Raw genomic sequence first — 23,917 nt, 5'->3', positions numbered from 1 at the left:
TTTTGAAGTAGTCAGCCCAGACTTTATGACTCAACATTCATACAAATATTTTCCTTCTATGAATCTACTGTAATATCTTCCTGAATGAACTTGTGTTATTCACATAGGAAAAATCACCTCCAAAGTGGTCTTTACATACATTTTGTCATTTAAATAACCCCTGAAGTAGTGTAATCACTATAGTTCAAATCCAACATTGCACAAATATATCTCAAGTATAATAAAAACAAGATCAGATATACTCAAGACTGGTAAAAAAAAAAAAAATCAGATGCAAGATAACTTTATTTGCATGGATTATTACTAAACTTGTCCAAGATGATAATCAATAGCATATATTCCAAGTCCGAATAAAACCATATCAAAAATATGATCTTCTGAGTGCAAATGTTGATGGACATATGGTGGACACATGGCCACACCATAAACTGATTTGGTCTTATGGCAGTGGAAGCTAAAAAAAAGACGCGCTGATGGACTTGATTTCACTTGCCTAGCTGATACAAATTAACAGTTAACCATTTCACTAAAGATAGTTATATAGCATTTTAAGTAAACAAAATATGTCAACTATCTTCGTAACTTTCATGTCATGCTGAATTTACCTACTTTACTATTTCCTGATACCAATTTATTCAAAAGATAATGGCATAATTAATATGCAGAGTATCTTGCTCATAATTGAAGTCATGATGATACAAACCCATCCATATATATATATATATATATATATATATATATATATATATATATATATATATATATATATAGTATGTATGCTGCATCAATGACATACCATGAGATGTATAAATGTTTTATCAAAAGGATAAAAGGAAACAATGCTTGCCGAGTTTCTTTTTAATGAAAAATTTATACAAGTAGTATATCAGTGATACAGCGTACATACTATATAAATACTTTATTTATAACACATACAAATACACATATTTGCACTTTGAATGGAGTTACGATATGCTCCTGGCAACTGTGTGTTGACTAAGTGAATGAACTCACATCCCTGTGTGTCCCCGACTATAAAAATGCAGTTCACTGATTTTTCTTGTTCACAATCACATATGCAAATTGATAAGTTGATTGTTTTCTTTTTGAGTTTCTATTTTTATTCACATTTACACACTCATGACTTAAACATGAAAAGACACTCATGACTTAAACAAGAAATATGGGTTAGCTTCTTGTACACTGAACCTGAACTTTCAGCGTGGAACAGAAACTAAGTGAAATGACGAACCAACATGAGGTAATTAAAATATTTTAATATATTGACAGTTCATCTAAGTCATTATTCTGCTTTAATTAACATTTCTAAAAACTATAAAATCCCACCCCCCTTTGGAGGCTGAACTTTACCATCATTTTATAGGTCCTGGGACATCATCGTATGACACAAGCGAAAATCCCCAATGCTCGTATTTTCATGGATTTTCACCTGCATCTAGTTATGGTAATCCAGAGATGGGGGGCCGACCATTTGGACATTTTTATATTTAATAATTTAATAACTGATTTTTAGAACATTATATACATAGCTGCCAACCTTTCGGGCTCACCATTAGTGAAAATAGGGATAAAAATTAGTTTGGACATGAATTAGTGAAAACTACCATGACAATAACTCCATCCACTCTGACCGTCAATACTACACTATACTGAGATCGCAATATAAAACTAAAACACTACATACATGCATTTCTATTTATTATGGTATTCATAAACTTCACTTGTTCTTGTGATTATTTATCAAGACATGATTCTGTCTCAGACTTGAACTTCCGCAACTGCTTGATCATAAATTTGTTTTCAAAACAGTTCAGGCTTCTTGCCTGCTGGTTGATCTTGGTGACTAAAATTGCTGATAAATTATATGAAGTAAGGAGGCCCTATAGTCTGTCTTAATTTACCTCACTAGAGAAAATACTTTTTCACTGTCTCTGTTGCTGTGAGAAATGCACAGGTGCTGCAGCACTTATGGTTCTTCCAAAGGAAAATTTGGAAGCGATCTTCAAGTCCGGGAACATTTGTTGGAACAAATGTTTAGCATGGTCTCCAGCTGATATAGATAGATTGTGTTCAACAAGAAAACTCACAAATAATGCTTCAGTGGTCTTCCGTTGATGGCTTAAAATATTCCAGAGCTGAAATCGGCAAATTTTTAATTTTCCCAACTTCTACGTGTTTTCTGCAACCAATGTGCTTCCTCACATTGTCTCTGCCACCATGCCCAATACTACATTTGTGGCACACTGTGTGCAAAAAGCATGATGTATACCAATATTTAATGGCAAAATGCACGGCCAATTTTTGGTATATACCAAATTAAACGCACCTTTTTTTTTTTAGGAATACATTTCTTTTTCCTTGGTGGTAAAGCCATTTTCGAGATCTTACATGCGATGCCTTACGGTATGAATTTGAATAATCAGTGTTGGTGACGCATGCGCAGAGCAAAATTCAGGTTAGGCCCCAGTTTCTCTCTAAAGCATTTGTAAAACTACTCTTATACATATAGATTAAAAAGGCTAAAATGCTTGCTACCGGGCCAATTGTACCAATCGGCTGTAGTTCTACTAATAGTGCGACCAGCAGTACTGGACCGTTTCAGCAACTGCCAATATCACGACTAGCGCTTAACGGGAAATCGTTTTTTTTTTTAAAGATTTAAAATAATTCAGAATTGGAGAATTCGTGAATTTTTTGCTTGTGGCGTGAATCAGTGAATTGCTGAAAAAGTCGTGAAATTCACGCCAAAATCGTGAGGGTTGACAGCTATGTATATAGGTTTAAGAAACAACAACAACAAAGCATTAAATACACTGCAGTATGTGTGCCTTGCAAGCAACAAATTTAAGATACAGGCCTTGTGTCAACTGGCTATTGCAGCTATGTATCAATGATAATATGAACACTGTAGACAGATCCCAAAGAAAGCATAAACATACCGTTACGATGAACCAGATTACTGTAGGTTACTTGTTACAAGTTCAGTTTTAATGTTTCTGTCCAGCACAATATGTTTTCCTCTCTCACTCCAGATTTTTGCTTACTTTGTCCCTTATGCATGAGAGGGGAGAGGGGAATGGAAAAAAGAAAGGATTCTGATGAAATTGTGTACCATTTTAATTTAATTTAGAAAACAGGGACTATAAATACTTTTTATCGTTATTTTCGTATGTCATTTTTGATTAATGAATGATTAGAAATTCATCATTGATCTATAGGCCTGCATTTGAAAGAATGTTTATACATTTGTATCACTGCGCCATGGATGGATCACAATTTGATATACCAACAGTACTGGTATATCAATTTGCTTTATACCAACACTTTAAACGCCATGTTATTTTTAATGTATGTGGTATAAATATATATATATATATATACACACTGGATAAGAAATATATTCTCTTGATCTAGAGAGGTAACAAGTTCAACCATTCTGATGAAAGTATCCAATTATTACAGACTATATTTGAAGCATTATCAAAATCAGATCCAAAATAGGACTTCAAGCAAAGCAACAAGCTCATCTGATGCCAAGTAACGTCATTGATATCCATGGATCCTGATCAAGTTTGATATTGTTCAAGATCTTGGTGACACATGTCCTTATTCCAACTGTTACCAAAATCAGATCAGAATTAGGCTTTTACAGTAATAATGAGCCCAGTCATTCAGATAGAAAATTTCTACATCCATATACATGGATCATGCTCACTATGAAAACTGCCCAAGATCTTGATATTAACAGCCCATATTTCAAGCCTGATGAAAATAAATCAGAAATGTCACTTCCAGTTGGGTAACATGCTCTGCCAATCAGATGACAGTCATCTAATAAGGAAGCAATAATCTCACTCATTTTCAAACTCATCTGAAATCTTAATGATATGATCATATATTCGAAGTGTGATTAATCAGATCAGAAAAACAACCTTCAGAAGGGCAACAAGCTCAGCTAATCCGATGCAAGATCACCTAATTAGTATCCAGTATCAGGAAGGAAATAAAACCCTCAGGTTCAAAGTCTTGCCTCAAGCTCTGGCAAATGTCTGCCATATGATCCCTATATTTTCTCCTCCTTCCCATTTTGAGATGGACAACAAGAGAGAAAAAAGGAAAAGAGATCTAAATATGAACCAATGTATGACAACAAAGCTTCAAAGCTATGAACTAAATCGCTAGGGCAGATGTGTTTGGCTACATAAATGATTAAGACTGTAGAAAAATACTGTACCATCCTTGGAGACTCGGTTCCACTCAGGGTTAGGAAACTCGTACTGTCCATTGCGTATCCTCTTTTTCATACCAGGGGAAATAGCTGCTCCATGATTACTGTAGAATGGAGGATAGCCACATAACCTGCAAATTAAAATTGTAGATAATACATCACAAGCAATAATGCATAGCCACAGTTCTGCTCCTTGTACAAGAGCAAAAGCAGGATGGGATAGGGAAGTAATATTTATATTGCTTCAAAGTCACAATGTTAAATGATGATAATTTATTATTTGGCTGTTAGATTTTATTAGCAATTTTTCTATTCAGCACTGATCTGTACCTCAGTACAAATATATGGACATTCAACACTATACAAACTCAACTGCACATTTTTGTAAAAGCAAATTTGTTTTAGACAAAAACTACTGCCTACAAAATATCTACTCTACATTTGTTTCAAGTAATTAAAGAGTTTAAATCATTAGAGTTCTATTAGCTCAATTTTCATTATAAATTCTACATATACTCTAATAATAACATACTTACAATATATACATAATGACACCTAGTGACCACATATCACATGACATGTCGTACTTTTCTGGACCTAGCACTTCAGGTGCTGAAAAACAAACACAAAAAGAATGAAAATGAAAAATGGCAATTAAAAATTTAAACCTTTTAAAAACTTCTGACACCAAACCCACCTTCCATGATGCATCCAGAATCCCATAATTTTATTGTTGTCAACTACCCCATAAGCATTATTTAAACAAGCCAATGTGGGCCTGATATTGCTCACTTGCCTTATGTAAGTTAATTGATCATTTCACACACAAAAAATAAGATGTAGAATTGTAATAAGACAACCCTAAGTAAACTATCTTCGTTAACATTATACCATGTTTATTTTACCTAAAGGCATAATTAATAAGCATTGTCACTTTGTCATAATCATTGAAGACTACTGTTGGCAGTCAAGGGTATCTCCTTGTCAATCACTTGGATTGGACATGTACTATAAAATGTTCTCACTGGACAGCTATAAATAGGTTGGGGAAAACTAGCAGATTTCTGAATAAATCTCCTTACAAAATTAAAGTACAAATTCTGTGGCCACATTAATTGTAGTCTCATGAGATGTAGTTTGCATAATGTGGGTCTGATACAATGCACACTGTAAAAAGAACTGAATGTAATCAAATAGTGAAAGCAAAGGCGGTTACATTTTTTCAGACCATGGAACAAGTCAGTATTTGGTTGAGAAAGAACATCAGATCAGCATCTTTTTACTTTAGGACCAACAAGACATAATATTAAGTCTTCTGGTGAAATCCCCACGTTGATTTGACTTTTTGTTCTTGTTGTTGTTACGGGGGTTTAATGCCATTTTTTCAGCACAAGATAGGCTATGCATGGTGGCCAGTATAACTAGTGGAGGAAGAACCTGGGAAAACACCAGAGAGAACCATCAACCTACAGGAAGCTACTGTCAAGCTTTCTCACCTATCAACATTGGCCTAGTCTATGGCTTGAACCCAAGCAGACAGAGGTGAGATGGCAGTGATCCATAACAGTGAACAAGATTTTTAAGCTGGCTACCATTATGGCAATATTGGATATTAAATGTGCACCATTTCCATTTCAGACCAATCAGACATCATAAGAAGCAGACCTGCCAACCCTGACGAGTCTGTCTCAGTAAGGCAGTTGATTTTCTTCCGTAAGATTGACCAGTTTTCAGTAAGGTGTAACAAAATATCAATAACTACTACTGAAAAGCTGGAAAACATAATTAAAAGTTCAATGCAGCAACAAAAAACATTATGTTCAACTGAAAAGTTTGTAAAGTACGCGTAGACTTTATTTACCACTAGTACAGTTGCACAGACTTTAGTTCCGAACCCTATGCAACTCAATGGCTTTTTACTATCCCTCAACTTGACGTAATTCTAGGAAATTCTTTTTCCATTTCACATGACGACGGCAATCATATCTCCCACCATGAGACATACTCAAACTGGCACATGATGTCCAATAAATGAAATTGTGTCCTTTCCAGCTTTTATTCACAAGCATCTGAATACTCCTTTTTATTCTTCTGTGTTAATTTTTAACACTTTTTAGAAGCTTTTTCCCCTCTTTTGTCTTAAACATGCATTACTTTCTGGATGCCATTTAATTTTTTTTAATAATCAACAGTTTGATCATGCAGATAATGTGCATGAACAAATAGGTGCAGTTTAAAGCATTTAGGGTGCTGCTGTAAAATTAGTCTGGTTCCCTTACTGATTTCACTAATCCTAATATGAAACCCGGACCCATATCAAACATGGATGAACCAATTATCCGGATATTTCAGCAACTATCATTTTCTGCAGTTTTTGCTTGTATGCCCGTAAGTCCATATTTTAAGGGTAACTGTCTTAAGACTTACGGCAAAATCGTAAGAGTTGGCAGGTCTAAGAAGTTCTCTGATGAAAGCATAATTTCAATATGACCAGCCTTTCTAGAAGCAGCAATAACAAGATTTTCCAGATGGCCATTGTGACAGCCATAATGGATATCTGAGTGGCATCATTTCATTTAGGACCAACTAGAAATGTCTTTTAGTAAAAACTTCATGCTGATATCATAATCCATTCAGGTAAGGTAGTGATAACAAAATTATCAAGATAACAGCAGTGGCAACCATATTAAACATTATATTAGTAACAGTTCCATTTAAGTACAGTTAGACATTGTAAGAAGTCTTCTGGTGAAAACTCCATGTCAAAATGACATCCCATTCAGGAGAAGTAACAATAAGATTTTCAAAATGGCTGCCATATTGGCCATACTTGATTTCAGATCAGCACCATTTTAATTTAGAACAAACCTCGACATCAAAAGAAGTCTTTTAGTGAATACCTCATGCTGATATGACTATCCATTTTGGAGGAGTAGTGATAAAAAGACGTTCATGATGGCTCCTGTGGTGGTCATATTGGATGTCTGAGTGGCACCATTTTCATTCAGGACCAATTGGACCATCAGAACACATTGTTTAAAGATTTATGGCAATATTAAAAGTAGAAGTAGTGATAACAAGTTTGTGTTAATGCAATGACAGGTGAAAAACCATTATGTAAGCTCTTCTGGTCTATGACAAGTAGAACAAAAAAACAAGTTAGTAGTTCGTCAGCCTGATGTTGCTCACCTTTCTTACCTAATTCCTGATCAATTCACTAAGAAGGCTAATGTGGTATTGTATGAACACAGCCTATGTACACTATTTCACAATGACAGAAGCATAATTATGATCAAAATCAGACAAGAAATATAGCCTCCAGAGGGCTAACAACAAGCTTTGCTGCAAGACAACCTCCATTATATATATATATATATATAATTTGTATTTGTTATTTTATTTCTCATAAATTATACATAAAGAATAATTGTTTTCGACCTGACCTTGCCCAAAATCAAGTTCATTGTGTACCTGACCAGTAACTTTTATTTTGTAAACAAATAATATATAGTTAATATTTCTCTCTGAGCATGGGTTACATATTGCGATCATTATCAATGGAAGTAAACATGTTTATCTTAAAGCCAAGTCTAGAACAATGGTACTCCCTATGGAAATACATGGTCAGCCTGATGTTCTTTTTTATAATTTTAGCAATAGACCTCGTCTTCTTGACAACTTAAAATATTCTAGAAATAAATGTTTGACTATTTTTGTGCCTTAGCTTTTAATACAATGTTGTTTATTTGTGAAATAACTTATTCTTGCTTTAACATCTTGAAGCAGAATCAGAATTATTTTTGTGTTCAGTTTTTCACTAGGGTGGATTTATTTATTCAAATTATTATTCACTTGGAATTACAAAGTACTCAACAGTATTCTTGGACAGAAACTTTACTTTGGAATTACATTGAATTCATATAAGAACATTTTTGGATTATATTATTTTGATACATCAAAAGACTGTTAGCACATCACCATACTACAAGCTCATTAGTATATTCAAGACTACAGGCACATCAACACATTCAATATAGGAATTTAATTGTAATACCACTTGAATTCAGTTGTAAATTCATACATTTGGACTTGTGATTAAATTTTAGGACTATTTGAGATTTATTTCACAAGACTGTAAGTTAATTTCAAATTTTCAATCTGTATTCAAGGGAAATAAATTATGTGTCAAATTGTACAGAACTTGCTGGTTTTCACTTAGTTTAAGACCATAGAGTTGCAATAATATATATATAGATCTTGAACATTATCAGCCCCATCCATGATCTTGACAATATAAACCAATATTGAAAGTCTGATCAAATTCAAAATAGAAATACGGCTTCAAAAGGGGTAATAAACTCAGCTTATCAGATGCAAGATCACCTTATTAGCATGCGTGGATCTAAATTATTATCAACCTTGTCGGATGTTTTAATTATATAAGCGCATGTTCCAAGTTTAATCAAAATGGATAAAAAATATGGCGTGCAAAAAGATAACAACAGGGCTGGAAATTAATGCTAATCTGCTAACATGAGGTCATTGATTCTGTGAAAAAAATACCTTCGAACATCCCGCACTTGATGAGCTACAATAAATATCAGGACAGAAATAGGTGTTATTCCATGGATCAAGTAAATTAATGCCATTATAATCAGAACAGCCTTCATGCATATGAAACTAGCTTGTTTAATGGCATCAAACACTGATTTTCAATACAGATAATAAAAAGGAGCATTGGCCAATTGGAAAATGTCATGTTGGCCAACTCAACAAGCAATCCAGATTTATACCAAATAATGTTTTAATATTTCAATCAATGTTGATAAACATTATATGCACAGTTCAGTGATGACTGGAAAGTATGTATGTACGTAAAAGTTTTATGGCACTTGAGCACAATAGCAGCCATATGGTGCCATCTAATGGTCATATTTGAAAAATAAAGTGAAAGTATTTGCAAGATGCAATGTTGCCATCAAAACATTAAAAAATTTAGATGACGACAAAAGTGACCATGATCTTAAATATTATTAAAAGAGAGTAAGAAATTACCAGAAATGTGGGGAAAATGCCACAAGCACTTGATTCTAACAGCAAAAGAAGGGAAAGTCATGATAACATCCTTCTGTACTCCAAATGAAAATAATGTAACAACTGACATGGTTCAAAATCTGCTGTCTTAAACTATCTGCATATTAAGCCACCAGTAACTTAAACCACCACAGGAGACATTCCAAGCCTTCCTCCCTTTATGATTAAAGTACCCTAATGCCAATTTTGCTTTTGTGTCTTCTCAACCTGATCACTTCCAATCTATTTCAGAGTGAATATGACTACTGGGGCATTTATGTATGTCAAAAATGAATACCGAAAATAAAAACAATCAAAATAAAAACAAAGTTGGTTTTCCTTCAGGATCTTTTGGAACTAATCTGTTCTTTTCTGATATTGTACACTTATGCACATAAGTCATGACAACATAGAAGAGACAGCACATAAGCAATCATGATTAAGATGTATTCACTCAGAAGTACACATAACTGTTGTCCTACAAAACAGTGATGGTGATTTTTAACTCAATGGACATTAAGGATTATAACACATTAAGTACAAGCTAGCTGCAGCATGCTTCTCAACCAAGAAACAGATTGTCACAGACTAGGTTTTTGACCCAGATCGGATGATGAACTGGATACAAAAAATTAATATGAACTTTCAAAATTTCAACGAGTCTTGCTTGTTAAATATGTTGTATTAGAAACTGAACTGACTTCCGTTTATATTTTCATAGGATCAGTGAAATCTAGGCAGGATCAGTAACTATGTTAATGAGGTGATCCTATGGGGAAGTTTAAAAAATCCTAATCTGAAGCCCTGAAACAAGGTTGGCCTAAAGGATGCAAGATCACTTTCATAATAGGCATGGATTGTACTCATTACTGAACTTGTCCTATTTTCTGACACAAACCCATATTCCAAGTTGGACTGAAATGGGATCAGAAAGATGACTCCTGAGTAGTAACAGATGGACAATGTACAATGGGTACAGGGTCATATCATAATTTCTCTTTGCCATATGGCCTTACTACTATCACAACATAACAAATATATCTAGCTTCTGGCAATTATTAGTACCTGAATACAGTTGTATTATTTGGTATGTGCCATCAATGAGAAAAAATTAATCCATACAAAATGACTCAAGATCCCCTACCCCAACTTAAAGTTTGGACTATTCCATAATTTAAAACAGAGGAAGCAGAAGTGGGAGAGAAAATGAATGATGGAAAGTTAGAAAATTATATAAATGACTCTTACCAACATAATAAGGAGTATAGCAAGGGGTCTGTAATGATTTTAGCGAGCTGATTTCTTTAGCAAAACCAAAGTCTGTCAGTTTCAGATTTGCATCAGGTCTTTTTGATGTGTAAAGTAAGTTTTCAGGCTGAAAAATGAAACAAGAACATGAAAATATACAGAGCATAAAAATTATATTATGTTCTTCCACTGACTTTCTATTTTCTACCTTCCCAAGACAGATATTCTAAACTTTCCAACAAGGAAATGCCAATGGATACTTACACAAAGCTAAATCAATAACTGATGGCACATCTGCTAGTGCCGCCCAAACTGACAATAGTCAAGTGATGCTAGTTTGTGCATAACTGCAGCACTTGTCTTATTTAGATGTGTTTACACTCATGAAAATGTATGACATCAGCTTGAGACTAAAGGTATATGTATTTAGAGAGCTAGAGTGAGAGAGAGCCCAAAACTTCACAAGTTTTGCCTCATATACATATACTACTGCAATTTATTGATTTGCCAGCACTTTTTTCCGACGTGCTCAGTCAAGTCCATTATCAATGGCTGTTAATGTTATTACTGAATGGTTTTACATAAAGTAGTACATTTTTTCAACAAAAGGTATCTTTTCAAAGAAAAAGTCAATTTTTGGGTGAAAAACCACTTAATGACACAAACAGCCACTGATAGTCCATGTTTTATATAAAAAGGTCACCAGTTATATGTATGTGTATATCTGCACTTAAAAAATATAGAGTGAAGACCCTATTTCTTCCTAAAATGGTAAAGAAAAGACACAAAATTTTAAGATAACAAAGTTGTTCTAGTAACTTTAATTCTTTTGAGCACACTTAAAATCTATGTGCCTGTATATCAATATATAAAATCTGATACAAGTTTACTCTTACCTTAAGATCTCGGTGTGCAATATTCATGGAATGTAAATAGTTGATTGCTATGGCAATTTGGTATATAATAGCTGCTGCCTCTGAAAGATAAAAAAATATAATTTTATGCATTATAAGAAATCATTTCTTGAAAAACATATATCAATATAAGTCCTAACATTGAAATACTTGCCAGATATATCTGACAAATGAGCTCAAAACTCTTGAATGACCGCTTGCTAACTTGATGTGTCAAAAATTGGACATAAGGTCCCCATAATTATCCCATGAATTTCTTTGGTCATCATATTTTCTGAACTGTTTATTCATTCTACAGCCACAAAGCATGTGACAATTGCTGTGTAAAAGCTTACTGTCTCGACTGATCAAAACCCGGATGAGTGAACGATGCCTCAAAGACTATAATATGGGCATTATATATATTCTTTGTGTTTTCAACTATAATGTGTCACAGCACAACACCTTAAAAACAAAATATGTAAACTAGGCCAAAATGTTTTTAAAAAAATACTCATTTACAGACTGGATCAAATAAAACTTCAAAAGTGAGCTTTATGCTAGTCAATTAGATACTGTATATTTTAAAGATAGTAAGACCATGCTGTCAATTAATTTTTAAAAACATTAGAAGCGAACAAAATATTGTTTGGTGAAATTCTTATGTACAGTTTCTTGAAAGAATTTCTTTTTTTAAGTCTGAGAGATTTTTCCTGGGATTAATGCCAAGATGACCATAATCATGGTGCAATATCCTTAATAGTTATTGGTGTTAGCTTCATACATTCAAAGAGAAAAAGAATCAAGTTGACCCGCTGGGGAATGGATGCTGACAGTGGTGTGACCTCATTTGCATGACACCACAAAATGAAGATTGTAAGTTTTTTCAGTGCAAGGCCTGCTGGACTAGAGCCTTGCATGAAGTAGAGGTTTCTCTGGACATGGATGAAAGATTAGTGACTGTAATGGTATGAGAAGCTTCAGGGTCACTTGGATCAAAAGAGCATTGTGGCTAAGCACAAGCAGAATTAGTGGCTAATGAATTACTGCATTTGATGCCAATACTATTATCAAAGAGGACACCACTCTCATCTAACTTCTGCTTTGGCAAGCTGATCACATTTGAGGATTTACGTTGCTAAAAAAATCCAAAAGAAAGGTTTAGCATCTTTCTGGGTTTTTGGGAGGGTTGGATCTGTGTGGTAGTAAAAGAATATATTTGGAAAAGCTAATGTATCTGAATATAAAAAAAGACTCTTTGGTTGCATGTTTACAATTCCCTTCACATTACCTCTCTCTGTAAATGCTGAGTCGGCTCGTTCCTGAATCCGGCTAAAGAGCTCTCCACCCTCCATGCTGAAAAAAACATTAAAAAACAAAAACTCAGGAATTAATTATAAGGTATTAAGTTAAATAAAATAGCTCTTTAAATTATATTCAACAACACTGCTTTTCATATAATTGGCTACTACTACTATTATTGCAAATGCATCTTCAATGATTTTGACATTCTGCAATTCCCTAAATGGAAGAATAATGATAATGAATCATCCTGTTTATAAAGTCAAGAAACCAGCTTTCTGTTTCGGAGAATAATGTAGTCTTTTATTTCCTTTCTCTTTTTGAATGTGGAATAATTCTGAAATAAACTACTAAAGAAATATCATAACATGAGAAAAGATGAAGAGTGGCAAAGATCCACAGCATCTGTAATACAGCAGTGCTCAAAATATCTGACAACCTAATACATGGGGCCCCATAAATTTCAGATTGGACCCTTCCTATAATTCTAAATGAGGTGCCCATCAGGGGTGTCAACAAAATCTAATTTGCCTGAGAAAACTAAGATCATGCTGACAAGCTGTTAACTGATTACTTTTATTGTTGTCATCTGGAGAGCTGAGGCCCAGTGTGGGATGTTTTTTAAAAGTATTATAAGTAATAAAGGGATCAAATGTGGTTGTTTTGGCTTTTGAGTCTTTGATTACAAATCAGTTGTCCTCTAGTGGAGTTGAAATAAAAAGGAAACAGACTAAAAATGAACTCAACAAAAACACTCTTAAGTATTCTGAATTTTTAAACGGTCTTGTAACCTTGTTCGAGATGTTTCAAGTTATATTTTAATGAATAGTAATACAGCTGTCCCTTGCTCTCACTTAAAATTGTGTAATGAAACACAGATTAAACATAGTAAATGGCACCTATGAACATAGGTGTAAACAGCAACTGTATAAATCAAGACACACTTCAGATGCTAATAAACAAACACTACTGATCCACTGTTAAAGTAATTATACAATAGCTGACCTCAACAACTAGAGGGAAACACTGCTATATGCACGTTTGGTGCTGGCTTTAAAAAAGCTGTCACCCCAAAAACTCGCCAACCTCAATATTTTGTTGCGATTTTCAATTTTTTTTCACTATTTTCATAATACAGTACTATCTGTTTATCTCAACAATCTTGGGCCCAAGGTAATATTCCCGACATAAGCGGATGTTTAGACGGGGTTGGGGGTGGGGTCTGGTGATGGTGAAATTTTGCATACAAGTGAAAACATTTTTGGTGACCTGTTGTCAGGGGATTTACACAGAAGAAAAAAAAAATCTCATATGATATACACAAGTATTAGATCAGATCATAGAAAATTCATGCATCAGTCCAACCCCATTAAAAAATGCAACACGTCTATATAAGAAATGGCATTCCTCGTTTGATCTATATCCCACTGTCAACAAACACGTTTCATGAAACAATTCACTCTGATATTCATTATCTTATTATCATGTGGCTGTATAGTTGTTTATATGCTACATGTACATGTACCTAAATTGGCCTAGACTTTGGTCAGCCACAGATAACTACCATCATGCCAAGGCTACCAAGGGAATGAGGCTATTCATAGGGAAATGAAAACATGAACAAATTATAAAGTTTAATATACATTCTTGTGTGATGTCCCACCTTCATTTAACTTGACTGCCAGATATTGATAGCAATCTTAAGCATCTACAGGAAACTTTCATGACACAAATAAATATGTTCCAATCACCATGAAAAAAGAAACAATGCTTTTATTTAAGTTTGTTGCATGTGTTATTGAAGGCGCCACTAAAGACCTTACTTGATGGACCAAACAAATGCCTGTTTGTTATTGCTAGGTCAACATCAAATAAAGGTAGAACATTGAGAATATATATATATATATATATATATATATATATATACACACACACACACACACACACAGAATGATCAGCGCTTCAAAGGTAGTAAGTTTTATATGAAGTTTCAGCAAAACTATTTTTCTGGGCACATTTTTCAAAAACAAAAATATATTTCTGTCATCTGGTCGATTATAACTGTTCCCATTCCCACTTTCTGAGGTATCAGTTGTAGCTAGTCAGGTAGTTATATTACGGTATATGTTACTAAGGCCAGACATCAGCATAAGCGGATTATGATATAACAATGCACTTTTTGGGTGGTTTATCAATATGAGCAAAGGATTTGTTTATGTAATAATACATTCCAGTGCATTTTATATCCAAGTTTGTGGCTTCCTGTCATGGTGCCTTTGAATTTGTCACCACTGGTAAACTCAGATGAAGGACAACAACTCTCTGTAACTGGCTGATGTCCATGGACTAATATCCATCCAAAATAGTGCCCTACATATGAATCTACCTATTTTAGACCTTTATATACAGTTAATAAAAATATAAATTAAGTCTCCTTTGTCAAGTAACTCACGGGGAAGGTAGGACTATCATGGTTCTGGAGCACTAAGTGACCCCAATACAGTTTTGAGAAGGAGATAACAGAAAAATGAATCGACTACCATCTATAAATGGCCTACCTTATCCCTGGTATTTAATAATCTCAAAATTAATTACAAAACCATAGAGTCATACAAAAAGTCTGTGTGTGTATTATTTTTTAAAATTTAGAAGTAAACTCACCATTCCATAACCACTAAAAGACATTTCTGACCACCATACACATTTTCAAAAACATCAACAATCTTAACAATATGCCTGCATCCAGATGCTCTCCAATGTAAATCAATTTCTCTTCTAGCTTTTGGTACATCTCTTAAAACCTGAAATGACAAAGACATTTTATTTTATTTTCACAGAATATCTATAATTTAAGGTGAAGAAGTAATATGAACATGCTCAACATTGGGGTAAAATTTACCATATAATATTGCATGCGGATTAAATTCAAAAATTGTTTTAAATAATGAAATCTGACTGTTCCAGTAAACATACCTGGGACCTAGGGAAGGTACTTTTAATAATGGGCACATAGTATTAGATGCAATTTAAAATTTTCCTTTAGTTTACTATGAAATAGTTTTCCCTCCACTTCAGACTCCGATTTGCACCCACCCTACCCTAAGCTATAGTGACCATATGGTCATAATTCAAAACCAATAAATCAATGGGTCAAACTACAAATGCAATTGTAAAGTTCAATTTTAAATAAATAAAATATACCTGCAGTTTTTTATATGCCTTGTATTTGGCTTTGGACCCTCCCTGGGAAACCATGTGGAGAGGACAAAAAAATCATACCCTACTTAAGACAATCATCGCATCATAGTGCTCAAAGAATATTTTTTCTTCAAAAACCACAGGCTCAGTGCAAGTGACTTGAAAAAATCACAAGCTCAGTGCAAATGACTTGAAAAAATCACTAGCTCTGGCTCAAATTCCAATAGTGGCAGCCCCAATTCCAATTCCAAGTACCTGAAACAGCCATACGTTTTCACTATTATTTCAACACCGTACTGAAACTGCTATTTCAACTTGCTATTGCCACATGCCATATTTATGCATCATTAGGTAAAACCCAAGTTATATGCTCAGTGATATCAATATCTTTCATGATACACCAAAGTGTGCACCATTACAGAAAAGGGGAAAGGAGTAGTTCTACAATGATTTAAAGAGCCCTGGTCATAGGGCTATTGGATGTTCTGGAGCTCACCATATGTAGCTATGTACCATGTTTAGAGTCAGTGGTTTAGGAGATCAAGTTAATATGACTGCTGGAAAGACAGATCACAATCTCCATTTAAAAAAATGACAACACGAGAATGAATAAATACGCACTTCATCATCTGCTTATTGGTAGAGGCTGGTTTAAAGACTTTTCTAACTGTTACAATGGTGGTAATATATGATGGCATATCTGCGTCATAGTCCAAACTGAAATCTATCTAAGCAAGTTTCTTGTTAAACTTGGTCAAATTCTGTTGAGCTGATTTTCTAGAACAAGTCATTTAAGGATTTTTCTATTTTTAGTAATAGTGACCATACTTGATTTTGGACTGGCATCAGGCCAAAAAAATGTATTTCCTATTATACTGGTTTTAAAATTAGGGTTGGTATTTTTTTTTAAAAACATTATTATTATTATGATTAGTACAAATAATGTACTAAGTGCTTCATATTGCAGTTTAAATTGAGGGGCTAAACTAGCCCAATTAGATGAACAAATCAATTTCAGTGACTTTTTATTATTATTTGGTGGGTCTTTTTTTACCATGGTCGGAAAAGTAGCTAAGGTCGGCAATGAGAAACAGGGATGGTCAGCCAACCAGAAACCATGCATATTTTGAGAGGCTCACTTGTATAAATTTTAAAGTCAACATGGAGTAACATCATTTTTTTTACAAATTTTAAAGACATCTGTATCAGGATATTTTCTGTCAAATTTTATCGTGTTCCATCAAGCTGTTTTTAAGAAATCAGTCTGTGGTTTTTCTATTGATAGTAATGGTGTCCATGTTTAATGGCAGATCAGCATTATTCTTACATAATCAATAGCAATTTATGCCACAATTGGCAAAATCTTCTATTGGGCTGTTGATAAGAAGAGTTCAATGAAAGGTTTTTATACTTTCAGTAATGTGGTCATATTTGATCACGAGTTTGTACAAATCTTAAAGCCAGTAAGTACTGGCATCATTATTGAAAATCTGACAGCCATCTATGCTCAGATAATGTCACATTTGATCAAATCCTGTTAAGCAAATAATGGCAGCCATACCAGATAATGGATTATCAGCCAATGAACAAATATGAAATGCCTTGATGCCAGATATAAAATAATGTGCAAATTGTCAAACAGTTTATGAGGAGACATAAAAAGTAATTGTGAATGGACAATGCACAATTGGTGATGGACAAATGACCATACCATTTGTCCCTACAGCAGCCAAGTGAGCTAAAAAGTAAAGTTACTGAACAGACTTCATTCAATATATTCTTCATATCCACAAGCTGGCTTTTCTAAAAATTGATTCATACCTATATGTGTTATCATCAGGGTTTTCATTAAGAAAAATATGGAGACCCAAAACCAATCTGAAGAGGCCAAACTTTGGTGAGCACCAAATGCACAAAATGCTAGGGGTTTTGGGGGCATGCCCTCCTACACATTATTTTTTTCAAAACAATGAAACATCCTGCATTTTGAACACATCTGGGTGCATTTTTATGAAAATTTTCTAAGGAAAAGGGACACTTTTTCTCCAGACTTCATTATATCCAATTATTGATACAACATATTCAAACAAAGCACCAGAAACAACAGTTGGTGTAGGTAGGTTCATATAAATTTTATTTTTGTTATGGAAAGTTTAATTTGAAGATACAAAAATATTTAAATCTCATTTTTTATTTCATATAATTGGAACACAGATGTCCAATCTCATCTGTAATGGAGTAAAATTCACCTGAATTTGTTTTGATATTACTGTAATATTCATGATATGCAACGGCCATCCATGAAAAAAGCAAGTTAGTTGTACAGCACATACATATACAGAATGAGAACTAAAAACATATTAAATGTTATATAGCCATTAACACTCGAGTTATCATTCAGTGATTTTAACAGCTGCATTCTACCAATCCAACTCGTCATGTTCATCATCATCATCAAAACCTTCCAAGCTTAACCTTTTAACTGCCATATCAATAGCTGCAGTGATGGCCCCATCACCATCAAGATTGACTGGATATTCATATAATGTGACTTCAGACTAAACCAGAAAGTGCACGTATAAATGTGTAGCAATGAGTCTATAAATTGATGAGTACTTTATCGATCAATAATTTACCATTTTTCTATTCAATGAAAATGGGGACTGCTGATTGGTGCCAGCTGCTTTGCAATTGTTCTATTTTAGTATGTAAATATATGTACACTGATTGACAAATTCCGATTCTACTGAAATGGAGAACAAAGACTGATGATAGATACAAATTAGATTTCTGAAATACAAGTGTTTTATTTTTCAAAACATAAAATGTAAGATCTACGAACATTTTTCAAGTCCAGGTTTTGTTTTTCTTTTAATGTTTTGTTTTTAACTTTAGTTTATTCCTTACAATTTTAAAGATGTTTCAGTCTGAACTGGCCAGGAAGCAGTTTGAAACAAAATATTCAGTCACCAGATGGTTCTGAATGAAAACCCTGGTTATCATACAAAACAAACCATCACCGACATAAAAACCCCAAGTCATGATGCTTCATCCTAAAATCAACGTAATCAAGCCGAGTATTAGTTTGCTTAATGAAAAGTAACAAAATAAAAATTCATGTCAAAATTCAGTTGTATATGTACAAGACACTGTCTTCATAAGCTCAATTAAGTACAAAAATACCATGAAGGGCATATGACGCATCTGTCCCACATTACAGTATTTTATGTAGGCACTAGGACAACATGGTCGTCTCCAAACATTACCGACCAATGACCTCAACATTTAGTCAAGCTACATGGTCTTCAAGAAATCATTATTTTCTTATTAGACTTAACCATGATCGTGACCCAACCTTTAAACCACAGACTCTACAGGTTTCTTTACTAACCTAAGTATAAGCCATCCACAAAGTTTGGTCAAGGAGCTAACTCTAGAACAAGAGTTATTCTGTAAAATGCAGTTTTCTTTCAGCCACGATGACTTGGTCCTTTTGACCCAAAATAAACTTAAGTGTAAGCCTACACAAACTTTGGCCTAACTTGACCTTAGGACCCAAACAACAGCTATTTTTCTTATCTTATGTAAATTGCAAAGAAGCTTTGATCTATGATAAATTTTTCTTTGACAGAAACCATTTTTCTTCCTTCAGTCACAGTGAAAATTAATTTTGAACTTTTGACCCCAAAATCATCAGGATTCACACTTATTGCAAGTGCAAGCCAAGTCTAGAATATTTAACATAAATTTCTTTGTCACCAGAAGAACTAGTAGATTCAGAAATCTACTAGTCCTGCTTTATCTTAATTTTACTAAATGGCGGCATCAACTGAAACTTTAACAAGCCATCCAACTAATTATGAAAACTACTAGTCCAACATGAAATTTACTATCCTTGGGCTAACAAACTGCCACTAACAGTTTTTAGTCCTGAGGCTATGAACAAAGTTCTCAATGGTTCTATGGGTTGGTTACAAATCTATTACAGTCCAGGTTAAACAAAAACCTATGATTGGAATAATGTAGCTATTCACTGGGAAACAAACCAAACCCTGCCTTGAAACACTCCATATAAGCTGACAAATAAGTAATTTTTAGAAAAAATTGTCTCTGATTTCCTTGTCACTATCCAAAGTACTGACAACATGGCAAAGCTTATTCAAGCAGTAAGACTTTGACCTGTCTGTCATAAATAGACGGTCAATGAAGGACTAATATTGTTTTAGGTACATAATGATTAGTGTACAAAAGTTTATAATGGTTGTAGCATGTAAATGTTTCATTATTTGTTATATAGGTTTTTATCATGAATTTGTTTCAACACGAGGCATTCTGTATAAAAGATCTTCACCACAGATGGCTGACACAAATTAAATGTTGAAAAATTGAATGGCCTGGAGGAAAAAAATAATTATACCAAACGACAGAAGCTCCTCAGAGTATGCTTGTGATCCATACTGATGCTGGATACTATCATGCTATATAAGATATAAGGTAAGTAACTTCCAAGCATTCTCTTCCTCACCTGACTCTCGATCTCAGGCCACTATTTCCGTTCAACATGGCACCAAGAATATATGGTTCATTTAACTGACATTTTTATATTCATCAAACCATCATTACTATTCTGCATTGCACCTATCTGAAGTTACAGGCTCCAAAACATAAGAATTGTGTGAATTTAGCCCACCCCAACAAAGTTATGATTAAGTACAATCCATTGGTATGTACAAAGATAAATTAAAGTTCCTATATAATATAAATATTATTGCAACAGATACCATTTTGATTTAGAAAAAAGTAAAGTTAATAATGAGTCTAATAAATTAGTTAATTTGCTAACTACTTTAAGTAGAAACTGTAAAGACCCTTAGTTATGTGTGCCACAAGAGTGCTCTTCACTCAGGATATAGTGAATTGCGTGTGTGCATGTGTGTGTTTTGGATATTTAATGTAGCTTTAAAAAAAAATCAGTCATAATCACTATGATGTCTGCAGTGTGGCAGTTTCTAGTGATTTCTAGCATTGGGAAATCATGCCACAGATATGTAGCATCATGTCCCACCCAGCCAAATTATCCTGACACCAGACCAACCAGCTCTAACACTAACTTCTTAATGTTAAGCACCAAATGAGGCAGCTGCTAATACCATTTTTATAAGTCTTTGGTATGACTCAGCCAGGGTTCAAACCCTCAAACATCAACATCTGAAGCCAATGCTCTACCACAGGGGTGGGCAAACTACGGCCCGCCAAGGGTTTTCATTCGGCCTAGGAACAAGTCATCATGCGCACTGACTCTGTTTATGTTACTCTGTTTATCAAATAAATGTGCTTCTTTTGAAGTTTAAATTTTCAAATATTAACATATTAACAACTGAAAATTAATTCTAATGTTATTTAGAAAAACCTAAAATTATTTTACTTAATGAACTATGCGGCCCGCAACAAGGTGTAAATTTGTGTATGCGGCACTTGCACTGGAAAGTTTGCCCACCTCTGCTCTACCAGGTAGGCCTGTGAATTTTGTATTGATGGATTTCAAATGGAGTAGAAGTTTGTGAACACGTAATTCTTTCATAGAACAATACTCCAAAAGTTTATTCGAATGAATGGTAAGTAGAACCTTACCTTTACATCTACCACTGTCCTCAGATCAATGAAGGCAGTGTATCCCCTAGAGGTGCAAGACTATGAGTCAAAAATCACCTTGGTATCAAAAATGGGGGTCAGGCTGAGTTAAAAACAAACTTTGGTATAAAAACTGGTGGTCAGATTAAAATTGTGGGGGTCTCTGAAGTGCAAATGAGGGTAAAGGGAAACACTGTGAAGGAAGGTGTCTTAAAGTCACATATCTCTATGTACCAATATATTTTAGGTGAGCATGTGTTGGAGCAGGCAAAATTCACACAATTTTTTATGTTCAAAGCCTGTAACTTCAGTTTGATGCAAATCAGAAAAGTAAAGAATAATTGGAAGAATAGAAAAACATATAAGGAGCAAAATGAACCATACATTTATGACTGTGTCTTCTTGGACAGGAACTGCAGTTTGAGATCGAGGGTAATGTGTAGAAGGGAGTGCTTGAACGTTTCTTACCTTATATCTTGCATAATGTTTACTATGTCAACTATGTCCAGTGTCCGAACAGATCACATGAATAATCTGAGGAACTTATGTCACTTGGTATAAATTTTTCTCCCTTTAGACTATTTTTTTTTTTTTTTGTGTGGGTTTTTTCAACATTTAGCTCGCGTCAGCCACTAGTGACCAGTGATCTTGACTAATGTACGTTTTGGATTGGAAACCGGATACCATGGTACTTCGTACCAAATCAATCGGGTTCTAAGCCACGAGTGGCTTGATTAAAGTAATAACATGATAGAACACATATGTTAAATACGTGAACTTTGGGGTTAGTATAGAAGAATAAATTTAAGTTGCTTAAAGTAGCTATCAAAAGTGGTATTCCGTTTCGAACCTTCAGGGCGAATTTTTCTCCTGTGCTGACTGAGTAGCATTCGACCACCTTTCCGTTTATCCCAAGACCTAAAACGCTGTTTGTCACTCTGTATTCAGCACTAATTGGAGCCTTTTTGGGCTGAAGCGACCTGGAGTAGCCTTCTCCCATCATTTTGTGGACTTCGCAAGGGTTGTTTCCTATGTATTCATGAGTTGGAGCCTCCGTGCTTGTGTTAACGCAATCAAAATGGCCGTCTGTCTGTTCGTCTACACATTTACGTCACAAATGATGATGTATTTTCTAAATATAGTAACAAGGCTTGGCGTTTCTTCACCCCTCTGGATTGTGAAATTTTCTTTTTTATGTGGACATTGATGTACGTCGCGCGTTGAACGTGTGAAGTGTATTGAAAACGAATCTTTTCTTAATAAACGCGTTTGCTTCAAGCAAAGGTTACTAAATTATTACAATCCATAAAAGTGGAATAATTTTCAGTCAGATATGTCATCGTATCGTGACAATACGAAATATTTTGTGAATCATGTGAACAAAACTGTGAATATTTTTCTTTTTTAAAAATCAAGTTTGTAACACACCAAACAAAATCTAAAAGAATTTATACAATTAAAGAAAGCGTAATACCTCTGCGCATATGTTATATATTGGTTAAACAAGCATAAACTATTTTGGCAACACATTCTTTTCGACAGAAAAAATACACTTATTTCAAAACGACGTGCTTGTGTTTGGGGACGTATATGACTACAGAATTTGGCATGAATCTTCATTACAATATTTTGAACTCTGGTCTGCCAATGATAGAATCTGCAAAGATTAGAAGATACGGATCCATCCGTTTTCAAATTACTAAACCAACAGGCCATTTGTAACCTAATGTTATTCATGAACACATCCTCGATTTTTCGGTAAGGGCAAGTAAGTATGGAAAATAATTATTCCTTTTCAAGTCTCCAAAGCTCTAGGGAGGAACAACAAAGATGAATGCATCTAACATGTAGAACTTTTTTTTTTTTAAAGATTAGAAGTTGGAGCTGTGGACCCTGTGAATATATTTGCTTGACTGTGTCGAGTTGATTCTATTAAATTGTTTGCTGTTTCTGAGCGCTGTACTTGCTGTATTTCGTAGCTTCTTGCGTTTATGATTCTACCTTTTACGTTTAGAATTTATTTTGCCAAAATAGGCTTTATATTTTAAGATCTTGGAATTTAATGTATTTGGCCAGCAGCTGCATATATTTTATTTTTTAGTTCACGCGCTTTTAAGTCAATTTTACATCTTTTTATTTTTTTTAATGCATGGTTATATATGCAAATATATATTTTGTGTATTTGGGTTTGTTTGCATATAGCTGGTATAACTGTATACACCCCAGGCAGGAGACCCATCTTTTGGAGGAGGGGGCAATTTGACACTGATATGAAGGGGTATAGGGGGAGCACGCCGTATTGTGGTCTCTGCTCGTTTTCACG

General features: G+C 34.3%; 1 protein-coding gene across 1 annotated transcript in view; it reads right to left on the bottom strand.

Annotated features, from left to right (window-relative positions):
• Positions 1-22,703, bottom strand: part of LOC149787843 (MAP kinase-activated protein kinase 2-like) — a 38,366-nt gene extending 15,663 nt beyond the window's left edge. Inside the window, exons 1-7 of the mRNA XM_089974062.1 lie at positions 22,445-22,703; positions 15,427-15,566; positions 12,755-12,819; positions 11,467-11,546; positions 10,571-10,697; positions 4,786-4,861; positions 4,256-4,380 (exon numbers count right to left, since the gene is read on the bottom strand). Of these exons, the coding sequence (XP_089830188.1) occupies positions 4,256-4,380; positions 4,786-4,861; positions 10,571-10,697; positions 11,467-11,546; positions 12,755-12,819; positions 15,427-15,566; positions 22,445-22,597 (766 nt within the window). The 5' untranslated portion in view covers positions 22,598-22,703. The remainder of the gene's footprint in view (positions 1-4,255; positions 4,381-4,785; positions 4,862-10,570; positions 10,698-11,466; positions 11,547-12,754; positions 12,820-15,426; positions 15,567-22,444) is intronic.
• Positions 22,704-23,917: the final 1,214 nt, after the last annotated feature.

Source organism: Sinohyriopsis cumingii, chromosome 11, assembly GCF_028554795.1.
Source record: "Sinohyriopsis cumingii isolate HCF-2022 chromosome 11, ASM2855479v2, whole genome shotgun sequence".
NCBI lineage: Eukaryota > Metazoa > Mollusca > Bivalvia > Unionida > Unionidae > Sinohyriopsis > Sinohyriopsis cumingii.
This window is presented reverse-complemented; position numbering and strand designations above follow the sequence as displayed.